The 27,042-nt window shown below is 36.9% G+C and overlaps 2 protein-coding genes across 4 annotated transcripts in view; both read left to right on the top strand.

Moving 5' to 3' along the window:
* Commd1 (copper metabolism domain containing 1) overlaps positions 1 to 27,042 on the top strand; it is a 140,715-nt gene that overhangs the window by 20,421 nt on the left and 93,252 nt on the right. Inside the window, exons 2-3 of one of the 3 annotated variants that reach the window (XM_087216335.1) lie at positions 18,547 to 18,651; positions 19,677 to 19,958. In XM_087216335.1, coding sequence (XP_087072461.1) covers positions 18,547 to 18,651; positions 19,677 to 19,958 — 387 coding nt within the window. Of the gene's footprint in view, positions 1 to 5,252; positions 5,330 to 18,546; positions 18,652 to 19,676; positions 19,959 to 27,042 lie in introns of those variants that run through there. The other 2 variants (XM_087216337.1, XM_087216336.1) reach the window with 2 other exon arrangements.
* The window catches only part of B3gnt2 (UDP-GlcNAc:betaGal beta-1,3-N-acetylglucosaminyltransferase 2), a 202,236-nt gene continuing 194,972 nt past the window's right edge, over positions 19,779 to 27,042 (top strand). The window contains exon 1 of the mRNA XM_013074058.3: positions 19,779 to 19,958. The gene's annotated coding sequence lies outside the window, so the exon portion shown is untranslated. The remainder of the gene's footprint in view (positions 19,959 to 27,042) is intronic.

Here is a 27,042-nt window from a genome sequence, read left to right as displayed (position 1 = left end):
TAAGATACACTCCCAGCCTCTCCAATAGTTCTTAAATGGTTGTTAGACGTAAAGTTTCATTTTAAAAGAAATCAGACTTGAAAAGTTTCTCGGCAAGGCAAACTTTACATCTGTAGAAGGTTGTGTGACTATGCTAAACAAAGCCAGCTAACACACACAAGTAGTTTGCTGGTTTTTTATGCCCTGGTGCACTAGGCCATGGGCCCTTGTAGCCTTTTTATTGTCTAACCTGATTAGCTAGTTCTCAAGGAATTATAGTTGCTGGACAGAACAGATCTTGTGACTCAGGAATCTTTGTCTTATACACAAAAATTTATGGCAGGCAGACTGGTGCATGGTCCTTTGTCTTAAGTTGTCTTTCTAAGGAATAATGAAACAAGCACATGTACATTTTATAAAAATAGGATTTTACTAAAATAGAGATTTGTATAAAATGGAGTTATCTTATATGTTACAGCAAAGTATGACAGCTCAGCATTACAGCCAAGTGTTACAGCTATCCAAAGGTCTCCGGAGATGAAGAAACTGAGGGCAGCACTCGGAGGGATGGAGGGAACCTTTATTACCCTTATTTGCTCAAAGGTGTTTGTACTCTGAAGACTGAGCCCTGAGCAGAAATAGCCTTATGTAGAGATCTACTGGACAGGGGAAGTGGGCCCATGTACCAGGGGAGCATGCTCACAGAAGTGGGAGGGCAAAGTTAACAGGACATTCCTGAAACATCTGGTAGGAACATCATGCAGCTCAAGCAGTTATGTTGCTTGAACAGAACATCTTATGGCAAAAACATGGGGGGAGTCAACAGACAAAGGCTTGTCCTGTTGTACATTATTTCCTTATCACTAGTACAGCTGGTATTGTAGTTTTTTCTCTCTTGTTCATATATATATATAGTTTGTTTTTGTTTTAATTTTATTTTTTTGAGTCAGAGTCTTGCTTTGTAGTTCAGGTTGGCCTTGAACTCACTTCATAGCCAAGGATGGCCTTGTGGGGCTTCTCTTACCTCAGCCTCTCAAGTATTGGGATTACAGGCATGTGCCACCACACTTGGCTATTACATCTTTTAAATTTCCATAGGTCCAGTATTTACTTGCCTATTGTAGACCTATGAATTTAGACAGGGAGTGGGGCTTTGGTTATAGTAAAAGATGACCTCTAAACAGTTCTGATTCTTAAACAGTAATATTGTGAACATAAATGTTAACTTATGCACTTGAGTTGGGTACCATATACTAATCCTGTACTCTTTCTCAAGAGAAGGTTTTATGGGATGTGAGTAGTACTGCAAAAATAGTCCAAAAATGAAAGGGGAAGGAAAGAATATGGACTTTCCTTCCATCCCTTCCCCTTTCTTTCCTTTCTAATTACTTTTGGAGACTTTCTCACAGTTACATCTATGAGCTGTCCAAAACCATTCTTTTAGAAAAAGGTAAATTCTTTCCTCATGAAGTTAAATGCTAATGTTACTTAAGAGTGTTTAATAGCAGGAAACATTTGTTGTGCTTCATGATGGATTTTCCCCCATGCTGACAGAGATGGACATCCTACTCAGAATGTTAAGATAGAAGGAAAGTAAATTACCCAGAGAAAGCAACTTGGCAGAATGTAAGCCAGTTAGTGTGCCTGTACTATTAGAGTGTAATTTAGAGTTTGGCAGTGCTGCTATTTTATTTCTTTAATTACTATTATTATTATTATTTTTTTGGTACTGAGGATTGATCTCGGGACTTTGTGCTTTCGAGGCAGGTGGTGGAACCACTGAGCTAAATCCCTGGCCCTATTTCTTTAATTATTAACTTATTGTACTTTCTTATTATATAGTTGCAAACAGGAAAATTGGGTTTTTTTTTAACTCTTAACTATACAGTTGTTTTTCTTTTGATGTGTTCTCTCCAGTATTTTCAGCCTTTGGTATTATATTAGTTACCATTTTACTGTAATAACAGACTATATAAGAAAAAATGTAGAAGATGGCAATTAGTTTTATAGCCCCTTTAATACAGAAAATGACCAGGACTTGGTTTTAAAATATTTTGTATTATGACATTAGAAAGCTTGGTGATTTTGGCATTTAACTGTGATAAGGGATTATATTTTGGAGGAATCTGGGGCAACACAGGAAGCATTCTAAAGATTTACTCTAAAGACAAAATCTTATATTCCTAGCCTGGTTTTAAAGATTCTTCTAGATTTGTGGCTGTTTTCTTATCTTATAAAGTTTGGGAGGTTTATTTTTTTTCCCCTTTTGTAACTTTATGCAAGTTATAGCTAATTAAATATAATTTCAGAGACGCTATTAATTATACTTATTTTAAAACACCCTATATAGGATTCTGGCCAAAGATTATATATTACCTATGTAGGAAAAAGACATGATGAGGATAAATATCTGTTTGGAGGAAAATGATTAAGAATCAAGTTCATTGAATCACCACTGACTTTGTTTTGTATGGTTTCTGGGTTAGCATATAAATTAGTTCCAGAGTGACTAAAATTATAGATCATTTTGTTGAATAACATGTAATTTAATATAATCCTAATGTAATAGTATATAATTAGACCTGGGTAATGTGGAAGGCAGCAAATTGCTTTCAAGAAGATCTAGCCTCGAGATTTTGCTGAAGCAGATACTAAGCTTTCTTTTAGTCATTTAGAATATTAAAATTGGAAAGCTGGCTTGATTAGTGAATTTGAAAACAGATACTACCACTTTTATAGAATGCCTGTCAAGATGTTTTTTCATTATTAAATTACAAGCCCTTTCCATTAGGTTAGGCATTGTTATTAATTTCCTTCTGTCTAGGTAGGTAAACTGAAAGATGGATGATGCAGAATTGGAGTATTTCTTTTATTCAAGTGATAAAAGGAAATGTGGAGTCTTTCATTTCTAAGTACATTAAGCTACTTGGAAAGTACTATTATGCTAAGCATTGGAGGAATACAAAGATGAGTAAGACCCTGTATATTTCATAAAAAGCCTGTAGTTTACTAGGGAAGATGAACATGCATGTAAGTGGTAAGAATTAAAAGCAAAATAAAAAACCTTATGAATGAGTTGTAATTAATTCCATTTTCTACGTTAAAACAAGATAAGATTTCCATAAGCAAAATAAGTAGTTCTACATAGGGAGAACAGTATTAAGGCATGTAACTATAGAAATATGTGTTGATTGCAAATAGGGAAGGGTGGAGTGGGTGAAGAGAAGTGAGGGGAAGGGGAAAAAAATAAGAACCAAGATACTCATGTAAAGGTACAAGATCCCAATGATGAATGTAACTATTTTATACCTAAAATGTACCAGTAAACTTAATGGGGGAAAAAAATATGTGTTGAATTCAAGGATACCAAAGTCATAATGAAGCATGTGAGACACAAGATGATAAAGGGAACCTAACTGTCAAGAATGCTCTACTAATACATTTAGACTTTATTCTGTGAGGATCAAGGACCCAGGGAAAAGTGTGCTAGTTTGGAGCTGGGGATATTTATGTGTTTTTTGATGTTGAAAAATCTCTGGAATTTGTGAATCAGTAAGAAGTCTTTGCTTGTTATTTGTTGGGGGGGCACCCTCAGAAAGATAATGGTCCATTTTTCATGTCAAAGGCATGAGCCCCACCATATATTTTTTTTTTAATAGGCGATCTAAAATGTTTTGCCTAAAATCATTTTTTGAACTCTCAATCTGTTCCTTTATCTTTTTTTTTGGTACTGGGGATTGAACTCGGGACCTTGTGCAGGCTTCAATCCCCGGGTACCAAAAAACTTAATTAATTTAAAAAAAATTAATTGGTACGTATTTGCAGTACATAATCCTTATATTCATCATGAGGAGTTGGTACCTGTACACAGTATATTTTAATTCTTTTTTATATCTTTCCCCTTCCCTCTCTTGTCTCTTGATCTCCTTCCCTTTTGCAAAAGAGGTTGAGATTTGGAGTGTGATGGACCTAGAAGGAAAGAAGTATAAACCTAGGAAATATTGATATGGATAATATTCTGTAATTTTGACTGTTTCTTCTAGTTGCAGTCTTCTTTTTTGTTGTTTTTTGTGTGTTTATCTTGAGAAAGGCTCTCACACTGGCCTTGAAATCATTATGTAGCCCAGGCTGGCCTTGAACTCACAGCAGTCCTCCTGCCTCAGCCTTCCAAGTGCTGGGATTATAGGTGTGCACCACCACGGCCGGCTTGATCTGCCATGTTTTATTTATCCTTTTACTAGTTGGTAGACCTTTGGAATGTTTATTTTTTTTGCCATTATGGATACTGCTAAGTAATTGTTCTACTACTGAGCTACACCCCTAGCTCTTGACATTGGTTTTCTACATTTACTGTTGTGATCCTATCATTTTTGTTTTTTTGTTTTTTGGTACCTGGGATTGAATGGGATTGAACTTGGGACCCTGTGCTTGAGAGGCAAGCGACAGAACCACTGAGCTAAATCCTCAGCCCTCCTATCATTTTTCTTATCTTTCAGTCTTCTTGTAAGCACTGTTTTAAGTATACGGTATTCCACTAATTTACCTAAATTTTATTTTCATTCTCCCTTAGCTCATTCTCTTTAGACTTTTTCTTGGTAAGGTATTGGGGATTGAACACATGCACACACCTTCCCCTTTTTGAGATTGTCTTGCTAAGTTGCCCACTCTGGGCTTGAATTTTCGATCAACCTGCCTCAGCCTCCCAGAGTGTTGAGATTATAGATTTGTGCCACCACACCCAGCTTCTTTAGACTCAAATTTTCTCAAATACTTTTTTTTTTTTTTTTTGGTACCGTGAATCGAATTTGGACCTTGCACTTGTGAGGCAGGCGGTGGAACCACTGAGCTAAATCCTCGGCCCCTAGACTCAAATTTTGACCTATATGTAATTTTTTTTTCCTTTTTTTTGGTACTGGGGATTGAACTCAGGATCTTGCGCTTGCAAGGCAGGCGCTGGAACCACTGAGCTAAATCCCCGGCCCTACCTGTATGTAATTTTTAAATGATTTTGTCTAGTCCCCAAGTATTTGGGGGGGGGGTGTGTGTGAATTTCAGCAATTTTTCCCTTTTTTGATTTCTAGTTTAATTTCATTTTGATCTGACAGCATACGTTGTATGATTGATTATTTTAACTTTATTAATGTTTTATGGCCCAGAATGTGGACTTAGTGTTTTATGTATGCTTCAGAAGAATGTATTCTGTTGTTGGATGAGGTATTCCACAGATGTCAGTCAAATGCCATTGATTAATAGTATTGTTCATTTCAGGGTGTGGTGACACATGTCTGTAATTCCACCACTTGGGAGGCTGAGGTAGAAGGATGAGATTGAGACTGGCCTGGGTTACATGGTGAGTTCAAGGCTACCCTGAACTATATAGTGAGACCCTGTCTCAAAAAAAAAGTATTGTTCATTTCAGTTATCTTCTGCCTACTGTATCTATCAACTACTGAGAGAGGGGTCTTGAATTCTGTAAGACCACTGTCCTTACCAAAGGCTCCGAGGAGCTGACTATAGTGAAGCACACCCAGGGATCCCAGAGGAGCTGACTATAGTGAAGCACACCCAGGGATTCCAGCGGTGCCTCCAGAATGTAAGGCCAAGGGCCTTACCAGATGCTCCAAGGAGCTGACTGTAGTGGAGCACACCCAGGGATCCCAGCGGTGCCTCCAGAATGTAAGGCCAAGGGCCTTACCAAATGCTCCAAGGAGCTGACTGTAGTGGAGCACACCTAGGGATCCCAGCGGTGCCTCCAGAATGTAAGACCAAGGGCCTTACCAAATGCTCCAAGGAGCTGACTGCAGTGAAGAACACCTGGGAAGGAACACACCGGACAAGTTGGAAAGTGAAACAGACCTTAGTCTGGCCAGACAGCACTCCCAAAGCAAAGTAGCTTAGAGAGGCCCCAGTCCAGAGTCCGAGGCTCTTTTTATAGGGGCTTGCAGGGAAGTTAACAGGTGAAATTTACAGAAAAAGGAACAAAGGTTAGTGGTCTTACATTTGTATGTTAATTAGCCTGACCTGTACTGATAGTCAGCAGATGCTTTGTAGATTGTCCTGTAGATAGTGGTGTCGGGAACAAAGAGTTGAATAATTATGGCTGGTACGGATCTTATCTAGTGTCCTGGAACTAAGAAGCATCTTTATCTATTTACTCACATTCAATCACAGTTGGGGCTAGGGGAGTTTTATGATTACAGAGTTATACAGTCCTACAATTCTCCAACAATAAGAGTAAATTCATCTATTTCTATTTGCGGTGCTCAGTTTTGTTTTTTGGGCTTTTGGAACTGGGGATCGAACTCAGGACCTTGCGCTTCAGAGGCAGGCATGGTGCCACTGAGCTAAATCCCTGGCTGCAGTTCTCAGTTTTTGCAACATGTACAGTTTATACTAATTAGAACACAGACTATCAGAGTGGACTAAAAAAAAAAAAAAAAAAGACCCAACTATATACTATCAACAAAAACCCACTTTGAAGACAAAAGTAAAAAAGATGAAGTATCTATCGTGCTAACACTAATTAATGACTATGAGAGTAAGTATATTAATTTTGTATAAAAAAAAAACCCTTCAGAACAAGGAATGTTCTCAGGCATAAAAGAGCATTACATAATGGAAAGTAATCAATTTTCTAACTGTGGCACACGCTTGTAATCTCAGCATTCTGGGAAGCTGAGGCAGGAGCATTACAAGTTCAAGCCTAGCCTTGGCAACTTAGTGACTTAGTGAGACTCTGTCTTAAAAAAAAAAATAAAGGAAAGGTCTGAGGATATAGCTCAATGCAAAGGTCTTGAGTTCAAGCCCCAGCACTTGTGAACAAAATGTGAACAACAGTCAATTCCCTAGGAAAACCTAACAATCCTTAGCAAGTGTTGGGAGGCTGAGGCAGAAGAATCACAGCAAGTTGGAGGCCAGCTTGGGCTATATAGTGATTTTGAGGCCAGCCTGAACTAGAAAAACCTTGTTTCTAAACAAATTAAAAAATAAATGCTGGAGACGTAGGGGGAAAGGCACCCTTCTATACTGCTGGTGGGAATGTAAATTACATAGTGCAGCCACTATGGAAATTTGAAAAAACAAACTAAAAACAGAGCTACCATTTGATCTAACTCTACCACTCCTTGGTATGTACCCAAAACAATTGATGTCAGCATACTATAGGGATATCTTCATATCTGTGTTTATTGTGGCTCGCTCAATTCACTGTAGCCAAGATATGGATCCAGCCTAGATATCCATCAACAGATGAATGGGTAAAGAAAATGTATATACACAATGGAGTATTATCCAGGTGCAAGGAAGAACAGAATCCTATCATTTGCAGGAAAATGGATTAATCTGAAAACCATAATGTTGTGTGAAATAAGCCAGACTTGACCAAATATTGCATGTTCTCTCTAATATGTGGAATATAAAAAGGATGACAAGATAGTAGAGGAGAGACTATTATTTATACAAGAGGAAGGGAATAAGAGGGAGAGGAAGGGGATAAAAGGGAAGGTAAAAAGGATAATGAATATGAGCAGAATATACATATTGAACCCCCAAAGTGTGAATCTGGAGGGGAAGGTGAAATAAAGGGGTGGTGAGGGGTTGAAAATGGGCCAAGTATGTTATGTATATGTCCAAATCTGCCAAAATGTAACCCATTAATCTATAATCAAAGAATAGAAAAACACATCCAATAAACAGATAAAAGCCAGGAATGGTGGCATACACTTGTAATCCCAGCACTTGGGAGGCTGAGGCAGGAAGATTGCCTGTGAGTTCGAGGCTAGCCTGGTCTACACAGTGAGTTCAATGCCAGTCTGAACTACAAAGTGAGAGCCTTCTAAAAACAACAACAACAACAAAAACCCCTGTAAATATATTTCCCTAAAAGACATTTGGAGCCTATTGTTTTCTAAAGGTATCCTATAGATTTTTATTTTCATAGACATATTTCATTTTAGAGGAAAACTAAAGTAGAGGTGTGTATTATTGATGTATTTATACTAGATGAAAATATGGAATCATTTTCCTCTGAGAGATTGTATTATATGAAAGTGTATTTCTTTTTTTTTTTTGGTACTGGGGATCGAACTCAGGACCTTGCACTTGGGAGGCAGGCAGCAGAACCAGTGAGCTAAATCCCTGGCCCAAAAGTGTATTTTTTGATAAATGCCAATTGTATCTTTGTTTTAATCACTAAGCCTGTTTTTTGAAGTACCATTCTAATAAACTAGGAGCTTAATTTAAGAGCTGTTTCATCTACACAAGGATAATAGGAATTGACTTTCTTTGATTTATTTTTAGCACTAACTTTGACTACTGATGTTTTCAAGCAGCTAGAAGAAATTGATTATATATAAATATGAAATTATAGGGAATTATCTTGAGTGGTATGTATTATATTATGTTGTATGTATTTATTTCATTTGAAAACAACATTCATTTTCCTCCTTTAGACAGGAAGGGTCTGCTTAACTGGAGTCTGGAGAATCCACTTTGAAAATATCTCATTTACATGGCTGGCAATTTGGTGCTGGCAATGCCAGAGTCTGTTTACCTGGTGGACATGCACTCTACCTCTGAGCTATACATCCAGCCCCTACTTCACTTTTTAAAGACAAGATTTTATTAGAGCTGTTTTAGGGTCATAGCAAAACTGAAAAGAAGGTACAGAGTTCCCATGTAACCCTGTTCCTGTATACATATAGCCTCCCCACTATCAGCATCCCATACTAGAATGTTACATTTGTTATAGAACCAACTAGGCATATTTTTTTGTTTTGTTTTGCTTTTTCACTCTGTTTTTGGTACTGGAGATCGAACTCAGGACCTTGCACTCGCAATGCAGGCACTGGAACCACTGAGCTAAATCCCTGGCCCTTAAATAATTTTTTACTTTGTTTTGTTTTGGGGTTTTTTTGTTTTTTGTTTTTTGTTTTTGGTACCAGGGATTGATTTTGGGTCCTTGTGCTTGCACTGTAGGCTGCCAAAACCACTGAGCTAAATCCCCGGCCCTTGTTTTGTTTTTTGAGATAGAGTCTTGCTTTATAGTTCAGGGTGGCCTTGAACTCACTATGTAGCCCAGGCTGACCTTGAACTGGTAGTGATCCTCTTGCCTCAGCCTCCCAAATGCTGGGATTACAGGCATGCACCACAACGCCCAGCCTGTTATATCTTTCAAAGAGGCAAAGTTTTTTTTAACTTTGATGAAATACATTTATCAATTTTTTTAATAGATTATAATTTTGGTACCATACTTAAGAAATCTTATGTGCTAGATACTAACCCTTTGTTGGATATATGATTTGTAAATATTTTCTTGCAATCTGCAGGCTTCTTCTAATAGTCACACTTTTTTTGCACAAGGAAAATGTTAATTTTGATTAGGTTGAATTTAGCAATTTTTGACAATTGATGGATTGTGCGTTTGTTGTTCTGCTTAAGAATTCTTCCTAATTGTAGATCTCAAAGATTTTCTCATATATATTTAAGATATATAATTTTACATTTATGAGAGTTTGTGATTCACTTTAAGTTTTATATAAATTGCAAGACTTGAAGATTCTTTTTTTTTTCATTAAGTTTATTGGTACATTTTAGGTATACAATATGATGACATTCATCATTGGGAATTTACATGATATATCTTGGTTCTTATTTTTTCCCTATTCCCCCTACCCTCCCTTCAACCCTTCCACCCTTCCCTATTTACAAAGACTTTGTTTCCATTTTTTCCTTTTCTCATATTTTTTCCTTTCTCTTCTTTCCTTTCACCTTCTCCTCCCCTTTAGACCTCCCCTTTAGACCTTTTCTTCCTATTTCACATTATCTATTATACATTTTGATTCTTATTTATACTTTCAGTTTCTCACACCAGAGAAACTATTCGGTATTTACACATGTGTGTCCTATTTCACTTAAGAGTGTGGCCTCAATGTGCATCCATTTAGCTATAAATGACTCTAGTTTCTCATTCTTTATAGCTGAGCAGTGCTCCATTTTATATAAAAAAACACATTTTCTTTTCTTTTTTCTTGGTACTGGGGATGATTGAACTCAGGTCCTTGTGCCTACAAGGCAGGCAGTGGAACCACTGAGCTAAATCCACAGCCCAAAACCACATCTTCTTTATCCAGTCTCCAGTTGATGGGCAATTGGGCTTTTTACAGGTTTTAGCTATTACAAACTATGCCGCTATAAACATGGGTGTGCATATATCGCTGTGGTATGATTTTTTAAATTCTTTTGGGAAGATACCCAGCAGGGGAATAGCTGGGTCAAATGGGACCTCTAATCCTAGTTTTTTGAGGTATCGCTATGTTGATAGCCACAGTGGTTGTACCAGTCTGCACTCCCACCAACAATGGAGAAGTGTTCCTTTCTCCCCACAACCCCGCCAGCATTTGTTATTGGTTGATTTCTTCAAGATCTTTTTTTCTTTTTGGTACCAGGGATCAAACTCGGGTCCTTGTGCTTGCACAACAGGTGGCGAAACTACTGAGCTAAATCCCCGGCCCCAAATATTAACATGGCGGAGAGTAGTTATTTGTATCTCTTAGCCATTAGTTTTATCATTTTAATGCTTTGTACTTTTTAAAGAACTATTCATATTTTTATTTCAGACTTTATTTTATTGGTTGATTTCTTGATAACAGCCGTTTTTTCTGGGGTAAGACGGAATCTCAGTGTTGTTTTCATCTGCATCTCTTGAATGACCAATGATGTTGAACATTTTTTCATATGTTTATTTGCTGCTTTTACTTCTTTGAGAAATGTCTTTTCATTTCAGATGCCCATTTTTGAATTGGGTCTTTAAATTTGGGGGGTCTGATTTTTTAAAGTTCTTTATATATTCTAGATAATAGTCCTTTGTCTAAGGAACAGCTGGTAAAAAATTTTTCCCACATGGTACATTGTCTCTTAGCTCTGTTGGTGGTTTCTCTTGCTGTGCAGAAGCTTTTTAATATGATGAGATCCCAGTTGTTGATTCTCTGTGCTAGTTCCCATGCTACTGAGGTTTTGTTCATAAAGTCTTTTCCTATGCCAATGTCTGAGACTTGAAGATTCTTATTTATTTATTTATTTACCTAAGGGTATATACTTGCTCCAGCACCTTTTGTTGAAAAGTCTGTCTTTACTACATTGAATTTCTTTTGCACCTTTGTCAAGAATAAGTTGTCTATATTTGTGTGGATCTATTTCGGTGCTATTTATTCTCTTCTATTGGTTTATGTGTCTATTCTACATGATCTTGATTATTGTAGTTTCATGGAAAGTCTTGAGATGGGGAAGGTTGGTTTCCTCCTTGATAGAATTCTCTGTTAGATAAAATGGCCCGGGTAGCCCTGCATCCTAAAATGGCTCCTATCTGCAGGAAATGAGTCACTGGGGCGGGGTGGGGTGTGTGTGTGTGGGGGGGGGGGGATGAAACCTAACTTCCCCGCCACTAAACTCTCCTGCCATTAGCCCTTCCCTCCAAGAAGTTCAAACCTGCCAATCAGTTTAAACCTTGCCTCCAGCTACAGCCAATCATCAACCTCCACGACGCTCTCCCAGCCCTTATAAACCTCACCCAGCCAGCCCCTAGCTGCTGCTCTTGCCATTGTTTGAGACAGCCGGGCAGCCTTTGTCCCCTAATAAAGGTCTTCTCTTGGGTGTTCTTGCTTCGGCTCATTTTTCCTCTCACTTCTACCTCATTGTTCTTTTTCAAAATTGTTGTATCGTACTTTGCCTTTTTATGTAAATTTTAGAATAATTTTGTTTATAAGAAATCTTGCTAGGATTTTTATAAAAATTGCATATATAGCAGTCTGTTTTATTGTTTCCTCTTACCTACTGCCACTCTTTTGTATTCATGTAGAATTGCATTTTTCAACCAGTAACTTGATTTTTTTTTTTTTTTTTTTTTTTTTTTTTTGGTACCAGGTATCAAACTCGGGACCTTGCGCTTGTGAGGCAGGCGCCAGAACCACTGAGCTACATCCCTGGCCCCTCTGGCCCCATAACTTAATTTTTAACATTTAAAAAATCGTTACTAGAGGGGCCAGGGATGTAGCTCAGTGGTGCCGCACCTACCTGGCAAGCACAAGGTCCTGAGTTGGATCCCAGGTACCACAAACCAAACCAAACCAAACATAAATAAATGCACAAATACTGATGGTGCCTGTTCATTTATTAAAAAAAAAAATTGTTGTGCCGGGAATTTAGCTCAGTGGTTCCACCGCCTGCCTTGCAAGCACAAGGTCCCAAGTTCAATCCCTAGTACCAAAAAAAAAAAATGTTGGGGTCCGGGGATTTAGCTCAGTGGTTCTGCTGCCAGCGTCTCAAGCGCAAGGTCTTGAGTTTGATCCCCAGTACCAAAAAGAAAAAAAAATTGTCACTGGGAGCTGGGGGTATAGCTCAATAGTATGCTTATTAACATATATGCGGCCCTGGGTTTAGGCCTCCCTCCCAGTTCTTTTGGGTTATTTTAATCAAGTTCATTGAGTTGGTATTGACTAGGAGACCAACAATTTTTCTAAGCTTCCTATCAACTATATCATGTGAGATTGCTCCATGATTGTTTTCTAGGAATAACTTTTACATTTTTGTTCAAATTCTTCCTTTCCTCTGGTGTCCTAGCCTTACTTTCTGTTGGCTTTGTGCTCCTTGTTAGTTTCTAAGGGTTGATCAAGAGATTTTGTTCTCCCTTTATCATATGATTTGTGAATATATGAGGGAAATTTTTTTTTTTTGAGGGAAAATTTTGTACAGCAAGAAGTTGGAAGTTTTATATACTTCTGAAATTAATATTTATATGCACATTTAGTATTTTTGTTTGAAAAGTATTTATGCTTGTGAGTGCCTATTAGAACCTGAACTCTACTTCAGGAGATTGTGTTAGATGCTGTATTTGCAAATTTATATAGATACTTCCCTCAAAGATTAGAATCTGTGGGTGAAATGGACTTGTAAACAGTTTAATTCTTTGAGGTTAGTGTATTGATAGAGATATTAGGACATTTTTGGAATTGAAAGGGACTCTTGCCTTATTAGAGGAGGAAGAGTACTGGGGAAACCATGCTTGGACTGAGTCTTGAATGACAAATAGAGGTAAATTAAGTAAAAGTGGTGATAGAGGACATTTTAGGTAGTTAGAGTAGTATAAAAACAAGCACATGGAAGGAAATAGCATGAAAATTCCAGGGAGGTGAATTGCAAATAGGTTGTTGCTGTCAAGTTTCTTTTTTTTTTTTTGGTACGATAGATCAAACTTGGGACCTTGGGCTTGCCAGACAGGTGGTGGCACCACTGAGCCAAATCCCCGTCCTGGTGCTGTCAGGTTTCAGATATGAAAGGCAAGAACTTGTCAAATAGGCACTAAAAAATACACAGGTACTAAGATAAGCTTGGCTTGTTCTGCTGAGCTTGGACTTGATCTTCAGTGGTTCTTAAACCTGTATAGCCTAATGTGACCTTTTTATGGTAAACATTTTCCAATGCCCCTTTATTATCCTGAAATTGAAAATTCATATGTAATAAAATTAACAGCCATAATTTCTAAGCAATCAATGACATAAATGTAATATAAATAATAAATATAAGGAAACTAATTTGAAATATATATTTTTATTTATTTATTTATTTATTTTTTGGTACCGGGGATCAAACTCGGGACCTTGCGCTTTCAAGGCAGGCACCGAAACCACTGAGCTAGATCCCTGGCCCCTGAAATATATATTTTTAAATGTACCTATTCCAGCATTACTGCATTAAAACATATAATGAACTACTCAGATGCTTATACCTATAAGTAGAATCAACTCTGAGTATATAGCAACAGTTACAAATATATATACAGAGGTGTTGTATTGATAGCTCAGATAAACAGTATTTCCACTGGTAATAAGATTTTCCAAAATATTCAACATCCTGTTTGTAAAACTGACCAAATCAAAGTTTAAGTTATATTAGTTGCATCCTTGAAAAAAAATTTGATGTTTATTAAAACTGTTCAAAAATAAAGTTAATTTCAAAGCTATAGTGATTATAAGGAGCAGATTTTCCACATATAGTGCCAGATGGAGCATGGCAAAGTCATGTGAGACATAGGTCACTTTGTTCTGTGGCATGTTTTTTTTTTTTTTTCTTCATATTTTTGTTAACTTTTAATACTTTAGGAACTTAAAAATACATAAAAATGTACAAGAGAAAACAGTCACCCCTATTCTCAACAAGCAGAATTTTAATTAATGTTAATATCTAGGTGTATTTTCTTCCAATTTCTTCCTTTGTAAAATTTTTGCAGTCTTTGCTGAGAATATTCAGAAGAGCATACTGAAGTCCCCAAAGCCATTTCTTTCTTTTTTTTTTTTTTAATTCTTTTGTTAGTACATTTTAGGTATACAACACAATTACATTTCTCATTGGGAATTGTACCTTTACATAATGCATCTTGGTTCTTATTTTTTCCCCATTCTTAGCTGTCCCTTCACCCCCTCTACCCTTCCCTGTTTACAAAGACTTTATTTCCATTTTTTCCATTTCTCATCATTTATCCTTTCCCTTCTTTCCTTTCACCTGCCCCTCCCACTACCCCTACCCCTTTGGACCTTTTCTTCCTATTTTGCATTACCGATTATTCATTCTAATCATTGGTACATTTCGGGTATACAATATAATGATATTCATCATTGGAAATTTGCACCTTTACATAATCTCTCTTGGGTCTTATTTTTCACCCTTGCCCAGCCCTCCCTTCAACCCCTCCATTCCTCCCTATTTACAAAGATTTTGTTCCTATTTTTCCATTTTCTCATATTAATCCCATTCCCTTCTATCCTTTCCCCTAGGCCTCCCACTTCCTTCCCCTTTGCCCCTTTTCTTCCTATTTCACATTACCTATTATACATTTTAGTCCTTATTTACACTTTCAGTTTCTCACACCAGAGAAACTATTCAGTATTTATACATGTGTGTCCTATTTATTTCACATAAGAGTATCACCTCAGTGTGCATCCACTGCGCTATAAATGTGTCTAATTTCTCATTTTTTATGGCTGAGTAGTACTCCATTTTATAAAAAACCCACATTTTCTTTATCCAGTCTCCAGTTGATGGGCATTTTGGGCTGTTTCCAAGTTTTAGCTATCACAAACTGTGCTGCTATGAACATGGGCACACATATATCACTGTGGTATGATTCTTTTACTTCTTTGGGGAAGATCTCCAGCAGGGGAATAGTGGGGTCAAATGGGACTTCCAGTCCTAGTTCTTTGAGGTATCTCCATACTGATTTCCACAGTGGTTGCATCAGTGTACACTCCCACCAGCAGTGGAGCAGGGTTCCTCTTTCCCCACAGCCCCACCAGCATTTGTTATAGGTTGATTTCATGATAGCAGCCATTCTTTCTGGAGTGAGGTGGAATCTCAGCATTGTTTTCATTTGCATCTCTCGAATGACCAGTGATGTTGAACATTTTTTCATATGTTTATTTGCTATTTCTACTTCTTTGTCTGAGAAATGTCTGTTCATTTCAGATGCCCATTTTCGGACTGGGTCTTTAAATTTGGGAGGTCTGATCTTTTTAAGTTCTTTATAGATTCGAGATAGTAGACCTTTGTCTGAGGAAGAACAGGTGAACATTTTTTTCCCACATTGTGGGTTGTCTCTTCACACTGCTGGTGGTTTCTCTTGCTGTGCAGAAGCTTTTTAATAAGAAGAGATCCCACTTGTTGCTTGTTTGTGCTAGTTCACAGGCAACTGAGATTTTGTTCATAAAGTCTTTTCCTACGCTGATGTCTTCAAGAGTTCTACCTAACCTCTGTTCCAACTGGTTCAGAGTTTCTATTTTAATATTTAGATCTTTAATCCATTTTGATTTTAGTTTAGTGCATGGCGAGAGATATAGGTCTAGTTTTAATCTTTGGCAAGTTGAAGCTCAATTTTTCCAGCACCATTTATTAAAGAGGCTATCTTTCCTCCAGTGAGGGTGTTTGGCATTGTTTCTGCATCTTCTAATCTGTTCCACTGGTCCTCAGGTCTGTTTCTTTGCCAGTACCATGCTGTTTTTATCACAATAGCTTTGTAGTAGAGTTGCAGGTTGGGGATTGTGATACCCCCTGCCATGTCTCTGTTACCTAGAATTGCTTTTGCTGTTCTGGATCTCTTCTTGCTCCAAATGAATTTTTGGATTGTTTTTTCAAGGTCCATGCAGTATGCTGCTGGGATCTCAATTGGAATTGCATTAAATCTATATAGCAGTTTTGGAAGTATGGCCATTTTCACCATATTGATCCTTCCTACCCAGGAGCAGGGGATGTCTGTCCATTTTCTGATACCATCTTCAATCTCTCTTTTCAGAGTGCCATAGTTTTCAGAGAAGAGGTCTTTGATTCCTTTCATTAGGTTGATTCCTAGGTATTTCAGTTTTTTGGATGCTATTGTGAAAGGAATTATTTGCCCTATTTCTCTCTCAGTGAGTCTGTCATTCATGTAGAGGAAAGCTATTGATTTTTGTGTGTTGACCTTGTAACCAGCTACTTGACTGAATTTGGTTATTAAGTCTAGAAGACTTTTGGTGGAGTTCTTGGGGTCTTCTATATAGAGTATCATGTCATCTGCAAATAATGACCATTGGACTTCTTCATTTCCTATCTTTATTCCTTTTATTTCTTTCTCTTGTCTAATTGCTGTGGCTAATGTTTCCAGAACTATATTGAACAAGAGTGGTGATAGTGGGCATCCTTGTCTTGTTCCTTTTTTTTTTTGGTACTGGGGATTGAACTCGGGACCTTGCGCTTGGGAGGCAGGCACCGGAACCACTGAGCTAAATCCCCAGCCCCAACACTTTCTTGTTCCTGATTTTAGTGTGAAGGATTTCAGTTTTTGACCATTTAGTATGATATTGGCTGTTGGTTTTTCATAGATGGCTTTTATCAGTTTGAGGTAGAGACCATCTATTCCAATTTTTTGTGGGGTTTTTATCATAAATGCATGTTGGATTTTGTCAAATGCTTTTTCTGCATCTATGGAGATAATCATATGGTTTTTGTCCTTGGTTCTATTGATATAGTGTATTACACTGATTGATTTTCGTATATTGAACCATCCCTGCATCCCTGGGATGAATCCCACTTGATCAGGGTGTATGATCTTCTTGATGATCTTCTGCATTCAGTGTTTTTTTTTCTTTTGAGACAGTTTTGCTTTGTAGTTCAGATTGGCCCTGAACTCACTGTGTAGTGCAGGCTGGCCTTGAACTTGAAAGGTAGTCCTCCTGCCTCAGCCTTCTGAGTGCTGAGATTACAGGTGTGTACCACCATGCCCAGCACTATGGCATGTTTTTTTTTTTTTTTTTGTGGCATGTTCTTGAGCAGGACTGGCAGAATATAGCTTGTAGGCCTCGGTGCCTGTATGTATATACAAAGCTAAGAAAACATTTACATTTTCAGAGTTATAAAAAAAAGGAAAAATGTGCCACAGAGAGGCTAAGATCTTTACAGAAAATTTGCCACCCCTGTTTTATGAGCATTGCAGAGTACCTACCATTCCTAGCTCTTGCTCACTAGATGCCAGCAGCTCTCTAATTACTGTGAACCCGAACAGTCTCCAGCATTTCTCAGGTGGAAGCAATACTACCTCATTGTGAACTCCTATTCTTATCAGTTTTCAAGTTTTCATTCCTCTGTGAAACACTTAACAGATAATGCATGCATAGTATATTTCCCTGCAGAGTGCTGTGCTTGTAATTTTCTTTTTTACTGGACTTCCCCCTGCAAGGAAATAAGATGAGGGAGAAAATTGTTAATACAAGTATACCTTGAAAATTGTTCATTTTATACCTTAAAAATAAATCTTGGGCCGGGGATTTAGCTCAGTGGTTTTGACTCGAGTTCGATCCCCAGTACCAAAAAAAACCAAACCCCAAAATAAATCTTAATGGTACCACTACTTGACTAGCGCTACTAACACATTACTTGCAACTTATCTCATTTTTCATAGTAGAATGCTTCATAATATCCTGATTGATAATTGCTGCAGTAGGTAATAGCCGTAAGATAGTTTTAAAAAGGAAGTGGCAGGATCCATTGACAGATCACTTTGATGGTGTATAGAAGATACACAGGAGGTATGTCTACACTTAATTTAGGTACAAGATACTGAGAGCCTCTACCAGGTAGTAGGGACAGACCAGAGGGAACATATTATTAGAAAATTATTTGGGAAAAAAAAAAGAAAATTTTTTGGGAAATAAAAATCAGTAAAATTCAACAGTTGAAGGTTATAGACTAGTGATGGCAAACCTTTTAGAGCTTTCAGTGATATAAACAGCCTACTGCGGCATGTGTGACATAGGTTCAATAACAGTGTTTTAGACATTTTAACTTATAATGCCTATTTGTTCCCTATTAGAATCACTTGGGGCATTTTTAAACAGTATCAGTGTCTGGGTTCCATTCTAGGGTTTCTAGAAATCAGAATTTCTGGAATGCCATCTGGGCACTGATATTTAGTATATGTGCTGCGAAAGCAAACACTGGGCACTGATATTTAAAAATACACTTAATGATTTTTTTTTTTTTTGATACAAGGTATCCCTTTGTAGTTCAGTCTGGCCTGAATTCACTATGTGGCCCAGGCTGGCCTCCACTCACAGTGATCCTCCTGCCTCAGCTTCCCAAGTGCTGGGATTACAGGTGTGTGCCACTACGCCCAGCTCTTCCTGATTCTAATGTATATTCTCTGTTGAGAACTACTAATTCAAGTTTGGAGGTAGAGGTAACAATCAAGGATGAGTGCCAGGCTGTCACTTTAGGCTACCAGTAGATGGAGGTACTTAGAACATGTGTGTCATGGTAGCTATTTCAAATATTTCCTGAATTAAGTGAAAATGGATGAATTTGATCTCAAACTAAAATCAGTTCTTCACTTAAATTGTTTGGTTTTTTTGGTACTGGGGATCAAACTCGGGACCTTGCGCTTGTTGAGGCAGGTGCAGGAACCACTGAGCTAAATCCCTGGCCCTCTTCACTTAAATTGACTTCAATTCCAATATTGACTATAACCCAACCAAAATAACATATCACAGGTAAAGTTATATCTGAATGTATATTCTTGATGTGATTTGAGGAAGAGGGGGATACAAACCACCCAAGTTATTTCATGATACTTGAAACAGAGCACCAGTGGAAATAATTTAGCTTAATTACAGTATATTACACAAATTACACAGTATATTACAGTATATTCTTTCTAATGAGTGGCAGAGCCAGAGATTTGGGGCTCTAATATCTGGCAAATAGGCAGATTAATTTGGTATGTTTATTGAATAGTAACATGAAATGTCTTTAACCTAACAGAAAGTTGCAATATTTACCATATCATTTTTTTGTTAATGAACAAATGAAAGCCATCTTTGTCTTTTAGCCCCGGCAAAACTCTATCTCAAAATACTAAAAAAAAAAAAAAAAAAAAAAGTTACCTTGTAGTTATTGGTACGGAATTTGAGTGACATGTAATTTTTAACAGTAGCTTTTTAGTATTTGCAAAGGCAGTCTTTGAACTTATACTGTACATATGACTCATTTTCATTACTGTTACTTGACCCTTTTTGAAAGTATATTCAGTGATTAAGAATCACTCAAAGTATAGTCTGTAGTTAAGCTCTTTTTCTAGTATCCACAAAATTAAATTTGTTGTTGTTTTTCTGTCATCTTTGTAGTCGATTGCATCTGCAGACATGGATTTTAACCAGTTGGAGGCATTCTTAACTGCTCAAACCAAAAAGCAAGGAGGGATCACATCTGACCAAGCTGCTGTTATTTCCAAATTCTGGAAAAGCCACAAGACAAAAATCCGAGAGAGCCTCATGAACCAGAGCCGTTGGGAGGATGGACTTCGGAATCTGAGCTGGAGAGTTGATGGCAAGTCTCAGTCAAGGCACTCAGCTCAAATACACACCCCTGTTGCCATAATAGAGCTGGAATTTGGGAAACGTGGACAGGTGAGTTCAATTTAAATCAGTTTCCCTTCATAAACTACACTTTCCATTACATATCAGCCCATACATTCAGATTTATTTTTAATCTAACAGTCTTCTTTGTAGAGATAGTAAGAATAATAGGAAAAGACCTTGTTGCCTAGAATCTCTTTTCAGAGGTAGAATCATCTGAAAATTTGGATATTCCCAATTATGAACATAGTCTAGAAACCAGCCACAGTATCCCTGCAGTCTCAGAAGAACAAAATTGGTCAATAGGGGCTGGAGATTTAGCTCAGTGTTTCCACTGTCTGCCCTGCAAGCGGAAGGATTCCTGGTACCAAAAAAAAAAAAAAAAAAATTGGTCAATAAAGTGACTTAGGGCTGGAAATTTAGCTCAGTGGTTCTGCCAACTCCCTTGCAAGTACAAGGTCCCGAGTTTGATCCCTGGTACCAAAAAAATGAATGAATAAACAAAATGACTTCCAGAAGTTGGCTCTCCCTGTAGTTTGGCTAGATCTCAAAATCTTTGGCATTTCGTTAGACTCTCTAAGGCAGTGATAGAGTTGTTAAATAAAGAATAAGAATTGAGATTAGGTTCTTCAGCTTTGGTGCTTGGGAAGACTGTTTTTGGACTCCATTGTGAAGAGCTATTGAAAGGTCTTAAGACCTCAGTTCAGAAGAAAGGAATAGAGCTAAATACATAATTAAGAAAATGCCTCTTCTTGATACTGGTGTACCAGACTATAGCAATTTACCCTTCTACAGCAAACTTGTAGAAATTATTGACTGTACCATGAGAAAATTTGCTACTGACATGGGCTTAATTGTAAAGCAGGTGGTGTATGATCACATGGAAGAGATGAAGGTCTTCTATTTAAAGGAAGTACATAAGAAGAGTCAGTTACAAAATAAAATCCCTGCAGTAAGTGAAAAATGAGAATTTCTTACAGAATGCAGAGGAAAAGCCCAAAGAAATTAAAATGAGAAAAGAGAAAAAGAGAGATGTATCTAGGAGATACAATCTACATATAATAGGAATATCTGAAACAGATGACAAAGCAAATGAAGCTAAAACAGTAAATATGGAATTAAATGAAGAAAACTTTCCAGAGTTGAAGAACGAAGTAGGCTTGCAAGTAAAAAAGGCTCACAGGGTACCTTTAAAATTTAATGAGAAGAAAGCAGCACTGAGACATATCCTTGTGATTTTTACAGGGTCTTGTTATGTAGTTCAGGCTGGCCTTGAACTCACTAAGTGTCCTAGGTTGGCCTTGAACTTGTGGCAGTCCTCCTCCCTCTGCCTCCAAGTGCTGGGATTACAGGGGTGTACCACCATGCCTGGCTTCTTGTGACTTTTTTTAAATTTCAAGGATAAAGAAAAAATTTTGCAAGTGTCCAGACCGAGAAAGCAGGTTACCTATAAAAGGGCAAAAATCAGACTGACCTCAGGTTTTTCTCTTAAAATTCTAAATGCCAGAAGATAATGGAACAACATCCACAGAGTTTTAAGGAAAAATAATTTTGAACCAAGAATTATATACCCTGCCAAGTTAATATTTCTGTATGAAGGCAAATAGAAGACATTCTCAGATACAAAGGGTAAGAAAGCATATCGACCAAGAATCTTCTCTGAAATTTTGCTGAATGATTTACTGCAGCCAACAAAAATACAACAGGGAGTTGTATGGAAGATTAGATGGTTAAGAACCAAAATGAATTATGTAAAGGTATAAATTTCCAATGATGAATGTCATTATATTGTATACCTTAAATGTACCAATGTAATTAATTTAAAAAATGATACATGGTTAAAAAAAAAAGAATGTGACATCTAAAATTGTTACATATAGAGTAATAAACCTAAATGCAATATAGATTTGTAAGCTGGATCTAAAATTTTCAATTTATGTAATTTTAAACTGTCAAAGTACATACCATTCGATCCCCAGTACCACAAAAATAAAACAAAACAACTCCCCCCCAGAAAAGTACATACCAAATATTCAATGTAAATAAATACTGTTTTATTTTTGCCATGTAATTTTTTTTTTTTTGGTACCAGGGATCAAACTCAGGACCTTGCGCTTTCGAGGCAGGAGCCAGAGCCACTGAGCTAAATCCCCCGCCCCTTTGGCATGTAATATTATAAAAGTAGATGTTGTTAAGCCAAAGGTATGTTAAATAAAAGTGCTTTGTCACTGTGGGCAGGTCAAGTACAGGAAAGACTTTCTAAATGTTCATATGACAAAGTTAGAAAATGGTACAGTTTTAATTCCTTTTAAAAAAATAAGTTCATAATGCTAATACTAACAATGAAAGGAGAACATTTCCTGTTCTTTCACCAACCTCTGGTTGGTGAGGGGTGAATATGTTTGAAATAGTGATTGGGAAAACCAGTAATTACTGCATCAGATGGTAGTTTGTATAAGTTGATTTGTTATTAAATTGTGGATAAAAATAGGTTATATATACTCCAAATTTCTAGAATGGAAAACAAATGAAAACCCAAGAAAAAGTAGAAAAAGAAAAATACCAAGGAAACATTAAAATTTGCATAAAAGATTGACAGAGATAGAACTGAATTATACTCATAAGCTCTTTAAATTCCCAATTAAGATCCTAATTGAGTAAAAAAACCTCAGATTTGAGATACATTTGTGTAAAACAAAGGTTAAACGGATTTAAAGGTAATCGAAACTCTTTAGGTCATAGAGGTGGAGAGTAATATTTTTATTAGGCAGAAATAAGATGTTACAAAAAATTTACTATTTAAGAAATTATGTGGCAGTCATGTGCGAGATTTTTGTTCAGTATCTCAATATGGATGGTAGTTTTACTGTTATAAACTGATATATGTATATATATCATATATATATGTGTTTGTTTTGTTGTTTTTTTGAGATAGCTCTCTCTGTGAACTCATTATATAGCCTAAGCAGTCCTCGAACATATATTTTAAAACATTCAAAATTAGTGATTTTATGTACTTAAAATTCATTACTTAATTCATGTACCTAATGCAAAAAAAAAGTGAGATTAAACAACACAAAATAAAATTATCTTACCTCATTGTCTTTTTTTTTTTTGGTACTGGGGATCGAACTCGGGTCCTTGCACTTGAGCAGCAGGCGGTGGAACCACTGAGCTAAATCCCTGGCCCACCCCATTGTCTTTAAAGGCAGTCAGTGTAAGAAGTAATGCATCTTAAAGTATCATTCCTAAAAACCCAAGTGTACTGTTTCTGATCTTGAGCTCACACATCATTCTCAATTTGATCTTGATTATTCACAAAACAGTGATGCTTTTCTTTGCAGTTTCCACAATCATTATAGCAGATTAATTTTAGTGTCTGCATGAGTTTTCTTGGAGGCGTTCAGTTTGTGTTCCAGATGCCTGCCAAATCATATTGTTAATGACCTGGCTTATATCTGTTAGGGAGTGGGTCAAGAACTGGTAATTTGGAAGAGAATACCCAGATCACTGTAGCAGCTAATAAGATTTATTTTTAGATAAATAATCAAATAAGTACTTCTGTTATATCCTGTGATAGAAATTTGTTTCTGTTCTTAATGATGAGTGTATTTTTTTAGCTGGTAAGTATTGCTACTTACTCTCTTCCCTAGTTTCCTTGTTTGTTTTTTGGTACCAGAGATCAAACTCGGTTCTTTGCGCTTGCGAGGCAGGTGGTGGAACCACTGAGCTAAATCCCCAGCCCCCTAGTTTGTTTGTTTGTTTCTTTCTTTCATGTCAGCTGGTTTTATTTTTTATTTTTTTATTTTTTATTTTTTGGGTACTCGGGATCAAACTTGGGACCTTGTGCTTGCCAGGCAGGCGGTGGAACCACTGAGCTAAATCCCTCCCCTCCACCCCAGTTTCTTTGGATCTTTTCAATGTTTGTAATTCTAACTTTACTTTAACTTAAAAAAAGGATTCATTTAAAAAATTCTTTATAAAAGTAAATTTAGGGCTGGGATTTAGCTCAGTGGTTTTTGTCACCTGCTGCGCAAGCGCAAGGACCCAAGTTCGATCCCTGGTACCAAAAAAAAAAAAAGTAAATTTAGAGTACCTTTTATTCAATTAATATAAAATGGTGCTAATTGCAATTATTGAGTTTGAGTTGTCTGATATTAAAGTTTATTCTGTTAATCATTATGCTATACTGTTCTAGGTATAGATACCCAGGTTTGGATATCTAGGTTTCACTGGCCATTTTATAGGCTATTCACTTTTTATTCTGACAATAGTGATTATAGTCATCCCTCAGTATCTGAAGGGGAATCAGTTCCAGGACACCCTCTACCCTCTGCATGGATACCAAAGTCCAAGGATGCTTAAGACCTTTACATATGGCATAGTATTTGCATATAACCTACACACATCCTGCTATATATTTAAAATAATTTCTAGATTATCCATAATACCTAATATAGACATGGTTTTTATACTGTACTGTTGGGGAATAATGACATGATCAATGACATACATGTGTAATACATAAATTTTTTTCTGAATATTTTTGCCTTTTTTTTTGAGACGGTCTCACTATGTAGTCCAGACTGGCCTTGAACTCACTATGTAGCCTAGGCTGGCCTTGAACTTGCAGTGATCCTTCTGTCTCAACCTCCTGAGTGCTGGGATTACAGGCATGTGCCACCATACCTGGCTTTTTCTGAATATTTTTGATCTGTGGTTTATTGATTTCTCAGATGTAGAACTTATGCATAGGGAACACTGACTTCATTTTGTCTTTAAGTATTAATATTTAGGCATGAATATAAAAACATACATATCTATTTCAAGACTCCTACAAATTAATAGGTTTTTTTTTTTCGGCACCGGTCCAGTCCTTGTGCTTGTGAGGCAAGCGGCAGAACCACTGAACTAAATCCCCAGCCCCCATCCAGGATTTATTTTAATTAATTAATTTTAAAGGTGTTTGAGATTGAACCCAGAGCCACATGTATTGCTGTGCAAGTGCTCTACCACTGAGTTATATTCCCACTCCTTCTATTTTTTTCCTCCTTGTCACTTATTTTTTTTTACTTATTGATATTGTCTGTGATCCAGGTTAACATGTACAAAGAAGTCAAAATTTTTGCTGTGTTTTTCATTAATGTATTCTCAAAGTCTAGGACAGTGTTGGCAAACCTATGGCACACATGCCGCAGTGGGCCATTTGTATCATTGAAAGCTCACCATTACTGGTCTAGGATGATGCCTGGCACAACTTACTCAGTAGATATTTGTTGAATGAATAAATCAGTTACATATTACTAAGCTTCTACTATGTGTCAGGCATTATCTAAGAGTTTGGGTATGTCATTGAACAATATAGACAAATTCTTTATCTTACTGGGCTCACAGTAAAATAAAATGATGATTAATGGAAGAAATTATCAGACTGAAGAGCTGTACCTAACCTTAGAAGAGAATGACTATTTACTCAGAAAATTGAAGCAGACAATTCTGAATAAAACAAAGAAGCTGAATAAGCCCTTAAATTTCACTTGCTTTGTTTGACTTTAAAAATCACTAATTTTGGAGGTCATGTAGCTGAGCAATATATTACTAGTCTACCACTAACTTTGTTGTAGATAATACCTCTGACTTATGGGTTATGATGGTAACAGTTGGGTGGGTTACTTTTCAGAGACTTGAAGGCCACTTTGTTGAAACCACTGACTCTTCATTTGGGCTTGCACAAATGTGTAATGGATGACCTTTTGATGTTAGCCAAAAACTCCACTTTTAGATTATGCTAATGCTGTCATTTTAGGAACATGTGCCCCATGATGAGCTAGGAATATTGATTATGCCTAATTATACTGATTACTTCATCTCCAACAACCTTTTTCCATGCCTTAAATGAATCTGCTCTTCTCATGGATGTGGAGTTGAGACTTAGGGCTCCTGTCTCCTTGTACTTGGTGGCCTAGGGGCTCTTTCTCTTTTGCAAAATGTGTCATTTCAGTGACATACTGCAGGGCAGGCCATACAGGCTTGATTCAGTGACATAAGGAGGTAGTATTTGCATTTGATTTTTCTGACAATTTCAGTTTTCAGATCTACAGCTGAGAGTCATGAAACAAGAACAAAGAGGTTGTTACAGAACAAATTCTTTAGAGTTTATAAACATACTGTTGGATTTAACATGTAGTTTGATCTTTGGCAGTGATTTGGTATAGGTGCCTGGTGATTGGCCTTTCTTTCTCATCGCTTCCTGCATACTTTCCATTTTCTCAACCCACGAGCAGTAAGACATAGCAAAAGTACATTGGTGGAAGAATTGTCGTAAGCAAAAGGAGACTCGTTTAGTGCAATGATTTTCAGTATTGTTATACATTAGATTCACCTTGGGAGTGCTAGCTTTGGCAGCACATATACTAGATTTACCTTAGAAGCTCAAAATGTTTTTTCAGATATCCAGATTCCACTCAAAGTAAGGAGACTATTGCTTTAGTTTGATTAGGGAATGCTTCTTTGAGGAGGTGAACTGATCATTGAATGACCAGAAGGGGCCAACCTCAGGAATATCTAGAACACAAAATATAGAAAGGGAGGAGAGCCAAGGTAGAAGTTAGCCTTGGTAGGAACTTGAATTTTATTCTAAGCGTAGTCAGAATTCATTAGGATTTCAAACAAGTGAATGATATAATGTGATTTATGTTCTAATAAGATCACTTTTATTTACCTGTGAAGAATGGTATATAGCCAAGAGTAAAGCCAGGAAACAGATCCCAGGAGAAAAAAAAATCACTAAAGTAGTTAACTGGGTTATGTGTGTGTCATGTTTCATTTAGTTGCTTCCAAGCCTCTGTATGATAGGATCTCAAGTTAAAAAAATAAAATAATAAAAAAAGAAAGAATTTCATCTTTCATTCTGTTAACATGATTTAGATATCCAGAGATAAAGCCAGTACTAATATTCCATTTAAAATAGAAATAGGGATACATGGACTTCGGACATTTCCATATCTGTTCCTCATTTATGATCTTTTTTTTGTAGACAAAGCCTCTCTACTATGTATGAAGTCCATGCTGGCCTTGAACTTGGGATCTTTCTGCCTCAACTTCCCAAGCACTAGGATTACAAGCATGTGCCACA

The sequence above is a fragment of the Heterocephalus glaber genome, unplaced genomic scaffold (assembly GCF_053883595.1).
Source record: "Heterocephalus glaber isolate CG9 unplaced genomic scaffold, H.glaber_assembly_v1.0 deba00001457, whole genome shotgun sequence".
Taxonomy (NCBI): domain Eukaryota; kingdom Metazoa; phylum Chordata; class Mammalia; order Rodentia; family Bathyergidae; genus Heterocephalus; species Heterocephalus glaber.
The sequence above is the reverse complement of the archived record's forward strand: the minus strand, read 5'-3'. Positions and strand labels throughout refer to the sequence as shown.